This window comes from Urocitellus parryii, chromosome 14 (assembly GCF_045843805.1).
Source record: "Urocitellus parryii isolate mUroPar1 chromosome 14, mUroPar1.hap1, whole genome shotgun sequence".
Lineage (NCBI taxonomy): Eukaryota > Metazoa > Chordata > Mammalia > Rodentia > Sciuridae > Urocitellus > Urocitellus parryii.
The window spans coordinates 58,281,021-58,296,102 of record NC_135544.1 but is presented as its reverse complement, the minus strand read 5'-3'; the positions used below and the strand labels follow the sequence as shown (position 1 = coordinate 58,296,102).

The 15,082-nt window shown below is 52.0% G+C and overlaps 1 protein-coding gene across 1 annotated transcript in view; it reads right to left on the bottom strand.

The window, feature by feature from the left end:
• Window positions 1-6,283: 6,283 nt before the first annotated feature.
• Window positions 6,284-15,082, bottom strand: part of Scara5 (scavenger receptor class A member 5) — a 106,449-nt gene continuing 97,650 nt past the window's right edge. Inside the window, exon 9 of the mRNA XM_026398896.2 lies at window positions 6,284-8,323. Coding sequence (XP_026254681.2) covers window positions 8,187-8,323 — 137 coding nt within the window. The 3' untranslated portion in view covers window positions 6,284-8,186. The remainder of the gene's footprint in view (window positions 8,324-15,082) is intronic.

Genomic DNA, 15,082 nt, shown 5'->3' with positions numbered 1-15,082 from the left:
TCTCTCCTTCCCTTCCCTCCTTCCTTCCTTCCCTTCCTTCCTTTCTCTCCTTCCTTCCCTCCTTCCTTCCTTCCCTCCTTCCTTCCCTCCTTCCCTCCTTCCTTTCTCTCCCTCCTTCCTTTCTCTCCTTCCTTCCTTCCTTCCCTCCTTCCCTCCTTCCTTTCTCTCCCTCCTTCCTTTCTCTCCTTCCTTCCTTCCTTCCTTTCTCTCCTTCCTTCCTTCCCTCCCTCCTTCCTTCCTTCCCTCCTTCCTTCCTTCCCTCCTTCCTTCCTTCCCTCCTTCCCTCCTTCCTTTCTCTCCTTCCTTCCTTCCTTCCTTCCTTCCTTCCTTCCCTCCTTCCTTTCTTCCCTCCTTCCTTCCTTCCCTCCTTCCTTCCTTCCTTCCCTCCCTCCTTCCTTTCTCTCCTTCCTTTCTCTCCTCCCTTCCTTCCTTCCTTCCTTCCTTCCTTCCTTCCTTCCTTCTTCTCCTTCCTTCCTCTCTTGTTCTGGGATTTGAACCCAGGACCTCACACATGCTAAGCCCCCTCAAGGCCTTTCTGGTTTTCTCTTTATCGGTGTTTTGGAGCAATCTCATTTGCCATGTGACCCTGGTCTCCCGCTGGCTCCTCTGGAGCCATAGTAGGCAGCTTGCCACAATCCTGTGAGCCTCTTGGGCAGTCGCCTCAGACTTGACTGGATGGAGCAGAGGGCGTCTTTTGCGACTTGTATCTCCAGCACCTACCACAGTGTTCCCCCTTCTGACCGCGAGGGGCTCATTGAGCATCACACCCACCTCAGGCTGCGGATGCTCATCTGAGTTGGGTTCTGTAGACTCGGTGTCACTTTTGTAGGAAAACTAACCTACAAAACTGTTTTAGGGCTTATGACATAGGTATAGTGTCTTCCAAGTTATTTACTAAATTTCTGTCCCATATTTTAAATAAGGTGAGAGCCAAAGTTTTTGTTGATGTTTATTAACAGTGCTTTTTAGTAAATTTTTTAGATGTTGATGGAGCTTTGTTTTATTCATTTATTTATATGTGGTGCTGAGGATGGAACCCAGTGCCTCACACTTGCTAGGTGAGCGCTCTACCACTGAGCCACAACCCCAGCCCAGCAATGTTTTGTTTGAGTGTTTAAACACAGAATAAATGGTGGCATTCGGTGACTATCTCTGAAGGGGGGAGTGCCAGCAATTACTTCATACATTTCACTGTGTAGCACCAGTTATTTGAGAGGAAATGCAGTGGAAAGAATCATTATCTGGTTAATTGAAAGTGCAGAAGGGTAAGTGAATACCATGATGGTGGCAAAGACAACCTCGTGCAAGGGCACCAGGAGGACTCGGGGAGAAAAGGGGGGGGTCTGCAGAGCTGCAGCTCCGCCTTCTATCCCACGCTGTGCCTGGGGCGGGTTCTAAAGTGTGGGGAAACCGCAGCCTGGATCCAGCTGAGGCCACAGGACGGAATGGCTGTCAGGAGGAGGACTTCTTGCTGGGGCCATGTTTACAGAAACCTCCAGCAATTGGGAAAGGGTCAAGGAGGAAGAGCCTCCTTCCTGTAGCAGTGGACAGCAGGACAGGATCAAGCCTCACACTCTCCCTCTAGTGCTCTCTGTGTGCAGAGCCACCAGGGAGTCCCCAGACCCCAAGCGCCATTTCAATGTCAGGTGGTACTGCAAAGCTGAGTTTCAGGATGTGGTGGGGGCTGAAATATAATCACTTCATTATGGATGGTCCCTGGGAAGTGGCAAGGGACTTTGGGTGCCAGGCTGGGCTGATGCCGCAGAACACAACTTTGGCTTCTAAAAGAAGCAAGGAACGATCATGTCACGATCTGATCCAGCCCTTGCACAAAGTTAGAGTTTGGGCATCACAACACTTGCAGGAGAAGGTACCTAGCTGGGTATTTCACTAAATCTGACTGATTAGGGTCATCATTTTAGTAAAATAAGTGAATGTCATTGTGTGTAAATTTCAATAAAAACTCCTGATTTTAAATTTCTGAGATGAGTAGGAAATGAATGGTCCTAGACTTTCTCTTGACAGCCAAGGCCATGACATTCCCATCAAGGCTGGTGCTCAGGCAGCAGCCCTCGCCACCTGACAAGAGATGGCCCTGAACCAAGGCACAGAGAAGGCACAGCCTCCAAGGGGGATGGATCAATCCCGTGCATGAAACAACCCCCAGAATGGCATCCTCAAAATTTCTTCGCCACAGGCAGGGGAATCTTGCCATCAGAGGACACTAGTACCTGGAATTTCAGATAAGCAGTTGATAGTAGGAGAGAGTTCACACCATCTAATTGTCTTTCTCTGGGTTTGTTTATATTATAGAATCTGAAGTTTCTGGGTCCCAACTCAAAACTCCGAATCCTCGTAGAAGTCTCCAGATGGCTCACCAACCCAGTTCCTCCCCTGACTTTCCTCCTGTCGGTCACCTCAACCTCGTAGACCAGGCTGAACCAACTCGCTCTGGCACACCCCACCTGGGTCAATGAGAAATACCTGCCTGCCTTTTGCTCCCTCCTGACCAATACTAAGCCACCCAAGAAGAACCTCAGAGCGCTGACCTTTTCCAAGTTCATTCATAACTACACCTCAGAAGCACACGGCAGAATCGTGGCATTTGTCTGACGGTAACTAGATGACTCGGGAAATACAGTCACTGTAAAATAATACATGGCTCTTAATTCTGATTCAGGAAAGATGGTTCCATTGGCCATGATATGCCTGGTGATGCTTCTGACATTCCCTGCATCGAGTTATACATCCCTCCTTGTCAACAAAATTTCCTCCTCAGTCCAATCTGTGCTTTGAAAGCAAATAAATAAATAGTTCAAATGATTTTAGAGAGGGAAGAAATGATAAGCCCAAATGGTTTGGTTTGAAATCCCATCCACCAACTCTTTCTTTCCTTGATTCCTTCAAAATTTTGCAAAGCCAGATCCTCTGGGACTGGCCAGGGAGGAGGAGTTTCTGCTTCTTTTCAGAGTCTATTAGGAATCACAGGAAGCCTGCAATCTCTGCCTGGTTTGCTGGGGGCTCACTCTCAATAGCTGCTACACTGGGGTCATTTGGATGCAATTAATTGAATGTAGAGCTGTTTATCTCTGTGGGCACATGAACAGGACTCAGGGGCTATTCTATTAATACAGTTGGTCTATGATTTTGCTTCTGTCCTCTTTGGAGTCGAGTTTTCTTGTTGCTAGGTTACAAAACTAATATAATAGTAATGCTTATGATTTCCTGGATTCAGGTTCTACTTCTCCAATTCCTGCACGATCCTCTCAATACCTAAGTTTCCTCCTGTGGAGACCTGGGATGGTTAGGACAGAGCCAGTGGGTAAAAGATTCAGGGAGATGGGTTGTGTTGAGCCTCGGGAGATTCCCATGACAAGTAGTCAAGGAGTGCTGACCCTGGTTTCTGTCTTCCGTTCCTGCTCATCTACTACTATTGTGCGAGGATGGGATTACATTCTCACTCTTTAACCATTTGCATCCCCTGTTGTTGATGATTCATATAAACAGAGCCACGTGTGCTATTGCTAACTCATTAGCAATGAAGACGCCATTTTTAATTTTTAAAATACGGTTAGCTATTTGTTTTGCCTAAGTGGCTTGGCAAGAAACCACCGTTGCCTTCACCTGTGGACTTCCTGTTCTTGGATAGTATTGCTCTTGGGGGGCTAATGTGGCACCAAAACCTGTGGAAGGGTGAAGAGCTAGAGTGTAACCTACATGAGGCCAGGGACGAAGCGCTCGCCCTACCCTGTATCTCCTGGACATAGGACAGGGCCTTGCCCATGGTAGACACTCAATAAATATGGATTAGGTGAACACACAAATGACCAAGGGCGAGAGCTTTGTCCACACAGTTCCTGTGGGTTCCACCAGAGGGAAAGTCGTTTCACTGTATCCCCGAAAACGGACCTGGCTCTGTCTATTGCACAACCATGAGGTCCGTCCCTTGGAGCCAGGGCCAGGTCTCAGGGAGTGGGGCCACGTGGTGATGGGGAACACGCTGCCTTCTATTTGCAGAGGAGAACACAGGATGGGAAGTGACAAAGCACCAATGTGTGGACATAGGCAGGAGCCGAGAGGCCAGTGAGCCGGGCAAGGGGCCAGGAAAGTGTTCCCAACTCTTTGGGGCCACAATAGACGTAGTCATTGAAGAGTCTGAGACTTCTATTTTGAACATTTTTCTGTTTTAAGCCTGTTTGTGTTTTTCTCAAGTTATTCCCTCATTGCTCACCCATAGCTTAACTCTGCCAGTGCTAGGGAGAGCCAACCAAGAGCTCGGGGCTGGCCTTTGAAGGGAATCTGGGGTGACGGGGACCAGGAGAGAATGTTGCGGGAAGCCTCTGCTTGTTCTGTTCTGTCACCTCTTCCCACCTGGGGACTCATTCCAGAGCTGGTTTCTGCCAAATCCTTGTGTTATATTTGAACCACGAAGCGTGTTCCCTTATGATTCTCCTGGCCCAGAAAATAGCCACTGGGAGGACCTCTACTTCTGGCCCTGAGAGAGAATTTCCCAGAATCACCCTCCCTCTCCATAGCCAGGAAATTGCAAATTGTCCCAACTACTTGAAACCTATCATTTCAGACGTTGGACAACGAGTTGCAGAGGACTGTGGTCCCTGAGAAAAGAGGGCCGAGTGAGGGGAGCCCCACCTTGGTCTGGGTTTTCTGACTCACTGCAGCCCTGGGAGGGGCCCAGGTCCAGCAAACCACTGAGTGAGGAGGCAGACGAGCGAGGACAGAGGCAAGGGCACCATGATTTGCCCAATCTCTCAGGACCTGCAAGAAGGGAATGGCGCAGAAGAAGTTCCACCAGGTGCCTGGGGGTTCCCTTCAGTCTTGGGCTCAATATCCACTGCTCGTGTGGGGACCCCACGGGGCTGGGAAGCAGAGCCTGCACAGCTCCAGTCAGAGTGGAAAGTCTTTCCTGAGGCTCCATCACCTTGTCCAGAGGGGTGCAGAGGGGAGAGGAGCCAGGCTCTGTCAGGAAGAGCCTCCCTCAGCTCCAAGGGGGGGGGCAGGAGGGGAGCCGGAGGCCTGGGGAGGTGTCGCCCATGGAAGGTGGGGGACGGCCACTCTAAGGACAGGAGGTGGGTGATTTACACACCCAGCCTTTACAGAAATGTGAGAAAAACGGATCTTTTTGTCATCAAAGTCACTTGAAGAAACTAGCGTTGGTACCTGTGGCTGAGGAAGTCGTCACTCCTCACGTTAGACCTCGTCCACGAAGTGGCTGTGTTGGGTGATGGTTCGGGGGAGGCAGAGCCAGGTCTCACGGTCACAGATGGTGACGGCCATCATGGTGCCTTCTAGACAACAGAGAGGGAGGACAAGAGGACTGCTGCCCTTCATCATGGGCTGTGTACAGAACCGGAATCACCACGGAAGGCTGCACGGCCAGGCCTTTGGTGGGGGCACCTCTTGAGTGAATTTCTAGACCAATCGGCCTTTCTGCCGACTCAGCAAGTTGTCATGCCCATAGCACACTTAACGTGAGCCTGTGGCCAGGGCGGCACAGTGGCCAGAGTCTCTATGACCTTCTGACGGTGAGTGCAGCTCTCCCCATGGAGAGCTCTGGAGATGGGAGGAAATGCCGGTGGACAGGCGGTCTTCTTTTTATTGAATTCAAAAGCAGTTCTCTCCTGGCCATCCCTTGGGATGTTCTGCTTGAGGCCTGTTTCCTTTGGATTCCCAAACACGGCTGCAGACGTCAAGTTCTGCTGAGGTTTGCCTGTGTTCCCCTAAAGTTCCATGTTGGAACTTCAATTCCTCAAAGTGCAGCATTGGCAGAGTTTGGGCCATAGGGTCAGAGTCCTCACAGGTGGATGGATGCCTTTCTCCCACAAGCTCTCTCCCTTATAGGACTGGCGTGGTGACTGCCAGACGGGTTTGTTACAGAGCAAGTCCATTTCTCGTGGTTTGTCTCTTGCATGCACCTGCTCACCCCTGAGCGGAGGCAGTTCCAGTCTTTCTCCAAGTGTGACTGTCTAATTTTAGAGTTCCCAGTCTCTAGAACTGTGATCTCAAATTAATCTCTTTTCTTTTATAAATTCCCCAGGCTCGGGTATTCTGTTATAGCAATAGAAAACAGACTAGGACATGTTCCATCAGGCTCTTGGTCTAGATCCTTCTGTCTTCCAGAAGTAATCAAGCAGCTTTTCATAGACAGCCCTTGTTACCAAGCCCTACTGGAAGATGATCAGGCTATCGACCTCACAGCCCTCCCCACACTCCCTGGGTTTTCATGAGAAAAAAAAACAACATGATGGAGAAGATATTGGTGACATGTTTTTCACTTTATTGAAATTCTTTCTTACAAAAGGTTTGATATATTTTAGGCCAGGCCTAATTTCCTTTAGTCCCTGAAATATACAGGTCCATGGTCAGTTCCATGTCCTCTTAGGTAGGTATGTAAACTAGCCGACTTCTATGTTTAAGGTTCAAACACTTTTCAACATTGTTTTTATTTTATTTAAAACAAGATGTGTGTTTCCCCAAATGAAAAGACCAAGTAAAAAATTTATCTGGTGGGGTAACAATTTCTTTGCTAGAACTGAGTTGTGAATTCTTTTCAAAGTGACATCTTTCCACCTTTAGTATTTTGCTTTAAATGCAAATTTTGCAATGAGCTGAGCTATGTAGTAAGGAGTGCTGTATTTATATATGCATACATATATTGGCTCTGGGAAAAGATGCATGAGCACATGCGTGTTATGTAAACATAGCAACTGATCAGAAGGAGAGTCTCTGATCGTTAGGACATGGGTGAATAACAAGCATACTGTAAGCAAAGAATGACCAAGGGCACATATTGGCTTAGTTTTCAGCCAGGCCTTTGCTGGGCCCATGCTTGAAGGGACCCATGTCTCAGTTTCCCAACACACAATAATGCTCACCTGAGGTGACAGGCGATCGTGTATCCAACTGTGAGTTTGTGATTCCTCCAAGGAGAGGTGGAGCTGTAAGCACTTGCTACCAGGTAGCAGCCCCCAGCCCCAGAACATGGCCCAGTCCAACCTCCTCCTCATGTACACTTCAGAGTCTGACCTCCCGATCATCAGGAGGGGACAGAGATTGCAGATGAGTGGAGGGCCCTGGCCTCTCACTCCCCTGGAAATTATAGGGAGTCCTCACTTCCTTCCATCCTATAGGACCCATCAGGACTTGTGTCCCCTGACTACAGGAACACACCTGAAGAGGCCTAGAAGGTGCAATGTCACCACCTCCTAACACTCGACTTGCCTTTAACCCTGACTGCCCGATGACCAAGCGGTGGACTCAAGTTAACATGGGCGCCCACCCTCCCAATCAGCCCTTCACATCTCTGTGGCTTTCTAAGCACCCGTGTCTCTGGCCCAAGCTTCTTGCTCAGGCCTCCCAAAGACACACGAAGCTTCCAGTGGGAACTTGGCCTCAGTACTCTCAGTTTCTGACTTGAAGGCCAGGAGAATGGGTCAGGTGAGTGCTACCTGGAGGCAGTACCTTACCTGGACTGACATGCCTTGTACCAATGTAGCAAAATGGATTAATTTAGCACCAAGGTACCATGTAGCCCACCACGGTAGTCACTGAATAAATGCTGGTTTTGCTCTCCTTCTCCAGCTCCAGCTGGGCTTCTGCAGGAGTCTTGCATTCCCTCTGGCTCCTAAAGGTGGCTTCTCCTCTATGTTCCCTCCCCAAACTAACCCCCAGTGTGTGGAGGCAGAGGAAAGAGGGGAACCAAGTCATTCAGGATTGCCTCTTGCTGGGGAGGCAGATGTTGAAACTCGTGGCCTAAATGAGGCTTGGGAATTATCTGAAGAGTCAGAGATCCGTAATACCGCCCATCTCCACTGCCATGTTTGTCTCCGGTGTCTTCTCAGCATCCAAATGTAACCAAGAGACTGAAGGGAACGTGGATAAGACGCCCTGTGGATGGCTCAGACGGCTGAGCAAACCGGTGGTCCAGTCGACCAGGGCTCCCCAAGCAGGAACCTGGGGGGAGGGAGACAGATCCCACAGAGCACTCGAGCAGATGTCAGGAAGGAGAGTGGCAAGCCACCAGGGTCCGGGGATAGGGCTATGGGGGCTGGGGGTACTGGACCGGGCAGAGAAGAGGCACAGCCAGGGTAGCTCCGAGCGATGTCCCTACCCTAGAAACGCAGGAGCAAGGCTGGGTGACAGGGCTTGACCTGGGGCTGTGCCCATTTTTAGTGTCTATAGCATGTCACCCCAGCATCCTCAGCGTGTCCACAGTTTGTCACCCCCCATTTGGAGAAGCTGCAGCGGAAGATGGTTTCCTCTGTGCCCTTGCAGGCGACGTCATCCATCCAAATCCTCCCTGTGCCTGTGGAGACAGGTCAACATGGCTTCTTAGCAGGGGTGCAGGAAGCGGGAGGAGACGGGGCATGGTCCTGCCTGCCCTTGACAGTCTGTCCCTGGCGGCCCTGTAGGCACTTCTCAGATCTGGGGCTTCCTTCTGCCCTTTCCACCCCACCAAAAACTCATGCTTATTTCTAGGCTCAGTTTCTTGGGAGGAGAAGAATAATAATTGAGGTGACGACATTCGTATCTCCCATGTGTCAGGCATCTCATACATATTAGTTTCCTCTGTCCTCACCACGGTGCTTTGAGGTAGGTATTAACAAACACCCATTTTATAGGCAGGGAAACTGAGCTCAGAGAAAAATTGGTGCAAGGTCACTCAGTCACCCAGCTTATAAGTGGCAGTGTAACCTCAAATTCACGTCTTGCTGCCTCCAGGATCACGCTTTGTAAGACACACTGCAGAGCTTGGGAGATATGGTAACAGGAAGCCTTTGTTGATAGTGAGGCAGGGTCTAATCAGGGGACAGTATCAGCCAGACCCTGGATTGCCCCAGGGCCCCAGAGCCAAGTTTGTCAATACCAACATCACTTCCAACCTGTGAGCATTAAGGCAGATGGTCCCATTCTGTGAGCCCAAAACAATGATTCTGGAAGCCAGATATACATTGGAGGATATTCAAGAGCATCCTTAAACCATAAGTAATCAGGTGAGGTCTCCAAATCCAAGGTTGGTGAGGCAATCTCCAGCCAGCCCTGTCACCCTGCTAGTCTGAAGGTGCCCACGCGTGGAGGGCCTGGTGCCTTAATGAGCTCTCCCAGGATTGCGTCGGGGCACAGAATAGCAAACTTGGCACCGTGGGACCTCAATGAACTTAAAGGGGCTAAACTAGGGAAGCCAGCTGAGTCTCCATGAGTGAATGGCAGTGCTTGTCCAGGGTCAGGGCTTGTTGAGGGAAGAATGGAGTAAGCTGCACAGAAGTCACCCTGTGCCACCACTGACAAACAGACAGGAACTTCTGGGCTCTCTGGGCTGATGGTTATGTCTGGCCCAGATGGTGGGACTGAGCTCCAGGGCTCCTAGGGAAGCAGTAGCCTTGTCACTCAGAGTGGGGTCCTGGACCTGGGAGCTTATTAGAAGTGGAGCCCCTCAGTGGTGGCCAGGCCCTACTGAGCCAGGGTCTGCGTGTGAACCAAGGAGCCGTGTGTGCACTGAGAAGCACGGGCAGAGGCAGAAGCCAGGCTCTGACGTGGGACACGCCTCAATTCAAGTCTCAGCACCATGTGGAGTGACCGGGTGGGTTTCCAAATAGAAGGGGCTTCCCAGGATGTGGGACTTCCAGAGCTAAAACCTGGCGAGTTGTAGCCAAGCCAGCACTGTGGGTCACCCCACACCCTCACTTGTTGGGTCTATGACAACCGGGTTAAGAGTCATAAAACAGGTCCTAATAATGCTACTGGTGGGTCGCTCTGAGCGAGTCAATGAGGTTGTAGTTCCTGTGTTGAAAAGGGCTGTGGAATCTAAGAAAACATGGAGTAAAGGCAATTCAGGACCGGGTGCAGTGGCAACCACTCCAGATGCTGAGGCAGGAGGATCTCAAGGTCAAGGCCACCCTCAGTAACTTAGCAAGACCCCATCTCAAAATTTTAAAAAAGGGCTGGGGATGGAGCTCAGTGGTAGAGCATCCCCAGGTTCAAGCCCCAGTGGCACCAAAAGAGAAAGGTAGCTTGGGTTAGTCCTGTTACCCCACCCTCATGAGTCATCTCCTGGGTTCATTTCAGCCGTCAGGAAATCCCTCTCCTCTTTAGTGAAATAGTCAGCTATCAAAATGAATGACAAAACTCTGTCACTGAGCTGCTCAGTGGAATCCCCTTACAAAGAATGTCCAGGGAACATCTAAACCCACACTGCTGACCGTGAACGAAGTGGTGTGGACATATTCTGGTTACGTAGAGCTTGTCACCATCTGCCATTATGGGGATGGCCCTGCAGGGCGTCTGTGGCAGATCAGGGAGGAGAGGCCTACTGGCCGGCTCCTGGACCCCATGCCTCCCCCAGGGCCTCCTCTGCCTGCTGAGCTGTGGCTCTTGCACAACTGGCCCTTCAAGCACAGCAACAGCTCGCAGATTAAACATCTCCGGAAAACACATCAGTTTACAAACTACCCAGCAAAAGGCCACAGACGCGAGAGCTCTCTGGGATTAGTCACACCCAAAGCAAATAAAGAAGCAAATAAAGGAGACTAACAAAGAGCAGGCCCAAGGTTACCCGGCCCGAATGTGCGTACAGGGTCTCAAAACTCCAGTCCTTCGTTGGTGTTCAGCCAGGGAGCCCTGGCCAACATCCAGACATGGGAAGGCCATCAGATGGGAAGAGGGTCATTAAGCGAGCAGCCTGGAACATGTTTGGTTTTGACAACAATGCGGGACCTCACTGAAGGGGGAAGGAAGTGGCAGAGCATCTTGACCTCTGGTGTGATGTCACAGAAATGAGTACTTTGGGGGTTCCAGCTGCCAATCCCTACCTTAGCTTTAGAAGTGACATGTGAGGGCTCAAGGTGCCGTCCCAAAACCAAGGCAGTGAGTTTGTTGGGGGAAACCCCTGGCGGGGGTGAGGTTCATGTGCACAGTCCAGTCTGAGGATCTCTGCTGGGTCAGGTCTGTACTCTACCGGGCCCCGCTCTATAGTGACATGATAAAGTCCTCTAGGGTTAGTAGGGCAGGCACCATGCTTCCCATTTTACAGATAAGAGAAGAAAGCAACAAGGCACTCTTCCACGGTGAGGGAAGAGCCAGGCAAAGAGCCCAGGTGGCCTGATGTGCACAGCGCCAGGTTTGAAGGTGACCATTCATTGAACAAACATTGGAGGGCCCGCTCTGTACTCAGCCCTATTGTAGGTGTTTGGAAGACATCGCTAAACAACAAAAGGCAAAGCAAAAAAATCTGTCGTGTGCAGCTCACATGGGAGCTTCTGTATATTTATTTAAAGTAACATGAATAGTGGGATTAGGTTACACTGAATCCTACAGGCTTCCATCTGAGCCTCTCAGCTATTTGACAGATATTTAAGTGGGAGGAAAACTGAGGCCCAGAAGATGAAGTGACTTGTTAGTGTTTCTCTAATTATTAAGGGACATGACCGGGCTGGCCTCTGACACTTAACGGGTCCAGGACTTGCTTCTTATCATAGAATCACAGTCCATAACCCACAACACCTAGCCAGGGGCGGCAAACCACAGGGCAAATGTGGCCCAATGCCTATTTTTGTAAATAAAGATTTATTGGAACATGGCCCTGTCCATTTGGTTACTTATCGTGCCTCACTTCTCTGAGTAGTTGTGACAGAGGTCATCCAGCCCACAAAGCTTAAAATATTTACTGTCCAACTCTATGCAGAAAATGTAGGCTGATTCTTCCACTAAGCAATGTCCCAGGACTTGCACCTTATTTTAGGGAAAAAAAAAAAAAAAAGGTCAAAATGGTAATCACGATATAATTAGAAATGAACACTCCCGAGTCCATCCGCCTGCTGCCACCTGGGAAGCTGTCTGACTGTGCCCATCCCAGTCCCCTCTCTGCACCTGTCTCGGGGCGATGCTCCCTGCTCTGGGATCCTTCCAGCTGTGCTCATCCCAGCCCTTCCACCTCTCCGACCTGCTCCAGCCACACCTCTCCCTCTCCAGTGCCTCCTGGGCAAATTTAAAAAGTGAAACAGCTTCAACTCTCTCTGATTTGGGTCTCTCCTGGCTTTTCTCCATGGAAACAGATAATTTGATTACTAAGCTCTATCTGGGGAAAAAAAATAATGGTGTCGGACCACAGGGAGGACTGTCAGGGACTGGAGATGTTGCCAATGACACTGGGGTGGGCTCAGGTTAGGCAGGCACTGGACTCCTCTCTCCCTTTCTCCTTCCCTCCCTCACTGCCTTCCTTCCATCCATCTCTCCCTCTCCCCCGCTTCTCTCCTTTCTTCCCTCCTATATTCGTCCAGTTCCTAGTATGTCCCAATTCTGGGTTTTGAACTGTAAAGGCAAAGCCCCCAAGATGTTTGCGTCTCTCCAAGGCCAGGCCAGCGTGGGAGGCCGTGACAGAGATGTGCCCCAGATTGCCACCGGAGCGTGGAGCAGGTGAGAGATGGAAGGAGCCAGAGAAGCTTTTTTCCAGGGGCAGTACCTGAGCTGACTTTCATGCGGAGCAGGAACTCCCTGGCAGAGGAAGGAGGGAAAGGCCTGGCAGAGAATCGCAAGTGAGGAGACAAGGCGACAGGAAACAGCACCCGTGTCCTCTGAGAAAGCAGACACCGGGGGAGGGGACAGCGTGGGCAGCGGGCAGATGAGGAAGGCTTTGGGTGCTAAGTGAAGAAAACCACAGTGACCCCAAGATAAAGGCCCACCGAGGACCCAGGAAGGAGCCGAGCTGCGGAGGTGCTCGTTTTAGAATGTCCCAGGCTGCCACAAGGAGGAAGGCACCAGGGCCAGCTGCAGGTGGCATGTGCAGGGTTGGAACTGCTACCAAAGCCCCACTGACTGACAGCCTCCTGCCCCCAACGCACAACAGAGAGACCTGGGCCATGTTCTAACAGCTTGGTGGCACGCCATCTCCTTGAACATTTGCTATCTCCCTAAAAAAGGAGAACCGAAACCTAGAGCTTAGGAATCTGCTCCAGGTCACCACCTAGAAGGTGGCAGAGACAGGGTTCCAACTTGGGGGTTTGACCCCAGAGTCGGAGCTCCTGACCACCGTTCTACCCTGCCTGAGGTCTTAAGGTGAAGACAGTGAGGACAGATTCAAGAGGGGCCAGAGCGGTGGACACGGGTAGAGACAGAGGGGCTCGGGGACTGAGTAGGAGACAGGGAGGAGGTGCCCCAGGGTTCTGGCTTGGATGGGCCTGACTGGATGGGCAGTGCTGGGGGCCCACGAGAGGAGTCAGGATCTGGCCAGAGGGAAGAGCTGGGAGTTTGGGCAGGTCCTTGGAGGTACCTGTGGGCATCTGGGAGGTAACTGGACATTCCAGTCTGGAGCTCAACAGAACGCTCTTGGACTCAGAGAGAGATCCGGGTTGATGCTGAGTCCCCGGGTACGGCAATGGCCTCCAGAGACTGCATGCAGAACTCAAGGATCACAGAGGCGGAGGAGGGGGGCTGATGGATAAGAAGTTTTAAAGAGGAAAGGGGTCCAAGAGGGCCCCGGAACAGCGCAGGAGCTTTCTGGGAGGCCGAGGGAGGGGGGATGGGCCTGTGTGTAGCTGTCAGGGGACGTGCCCCCTGAAGACGCGGAGAGACACAGACCATGGAGGAAAGCTGATGAGTGGGCGAACCTGGACTGAGAGGCAGGGGTCAGGGGGTAGGAGGCTGGGGCCAGGGACCTTACCAGCCCCACCCACTGCCAGGAGAGGGGGCCTCCCCTCCCCTCTGCCCAGCACTCTGTGGCGCCAGAGCCCTTATCATGCTTAGAATCCCCCCCAGCTGGACATGTGTGGTCAGGGCAAGGCTCCTTTGGCTCTGGGCCCTGCCTGCACCTCGCACCTGTCCCACAGGTGTCCTGAACCTGCCTGTGGGAACAGGGAGAGGCGTGGGAGAGCAGCCTGGGCTGGCAAAGGGGCCCCGGGCCGAGCCTCAGCTGTGGCCGTCCCCTCCGGTTCTTCCCTTCCCAGGCTTCTAGTCCCCTCCGTGTGCCCTTTAGTGACACTGGCCACCTATTTCCCAGGGCCTGAGTAGCCTGTGAGACAGGTGAGCGCACGGGCGGGGAGCAGTGGTCCAGAGCTGAGGCTCCGCTGACCTGAGTCCTCACACTGCTCTGAGGGGTGGAGTGGGAGTTCAGGGCTTCCTCCTACGGGTTGTGTCATACAACAATCCGGGGAAAGGAGGCCGCCGTCTACAGGATGGCTGGTCCAGCCTGGGAGCCAGGTGCTGGGGCTGGGCTACCTTCACTTGGAGGATTGCTAGTTCAAGGCCAAGACTGCCACGGCCTTCGAAGTGTCTGTCTGGACTTCCTGAAAAGAGCCTATGGTTTCGCTTCCTGTCCTCCCTGGATGGAGCCTGAAACGGAAGAGCAAGGACTCCCTCTTCTTCTTCAGGGAGATGCTGTGACAGGATTCCTTGAAGAAATGGACTGGAATGTGGCTCAGAGCTGTAGGGAAGAGAAGTGCGCTCTGCGGGCTGCCCTCCGTGGCACTGTATGCCTCTGGAGTCCCTGTGCGCTCTGGCCTTCGGGTGGAGAGGCCAGCACGTGTGGCGTGGCCAGGTGTTTCCTGCCAGCTGTCTCAGCAGGCACCCCCAGTTTCAGCAGATGCAAAGGGCACCCAAAGATGAGCTTCCAAGCAGGAACTGCATCCTGGGGTTGAGGATAGAGGTTTCCAGGGCCAGTCTGCATGTGACCTGACTATTCCCCATCTAGAGAGGACATGCCACCCCTTCCCCTCATGCTGAACAGAGTCCCTGTCGCCATTGAGCACAAGGTTGGGGTGGTGCCAGCAGCTGCTGCCTGGGGCAAGACAGCACACCTGCCCAGCTCTGGTCCACTAACAAAGAGCTGCCATGGTGGGCTGCTGCCGTCCACAGACCTGCAGAGAGACCTGGCTCCTGAGTGGGGGAGGACCAGGCCAGATCCCACCCCTCCGCACAGTGCTGATGTTCCTGAGAGGAGAGCAGCAGCGTCCTAACTCCCAGGGCCCAGACTGGACAGCAGTCACAGATCCTGCAAGCCCTTTACTTAAAGACGAGGACACAAGACCCAGAGTGCAGAAACAGCAGGCCCAAGGCCACACCGCCGAGGGACAGG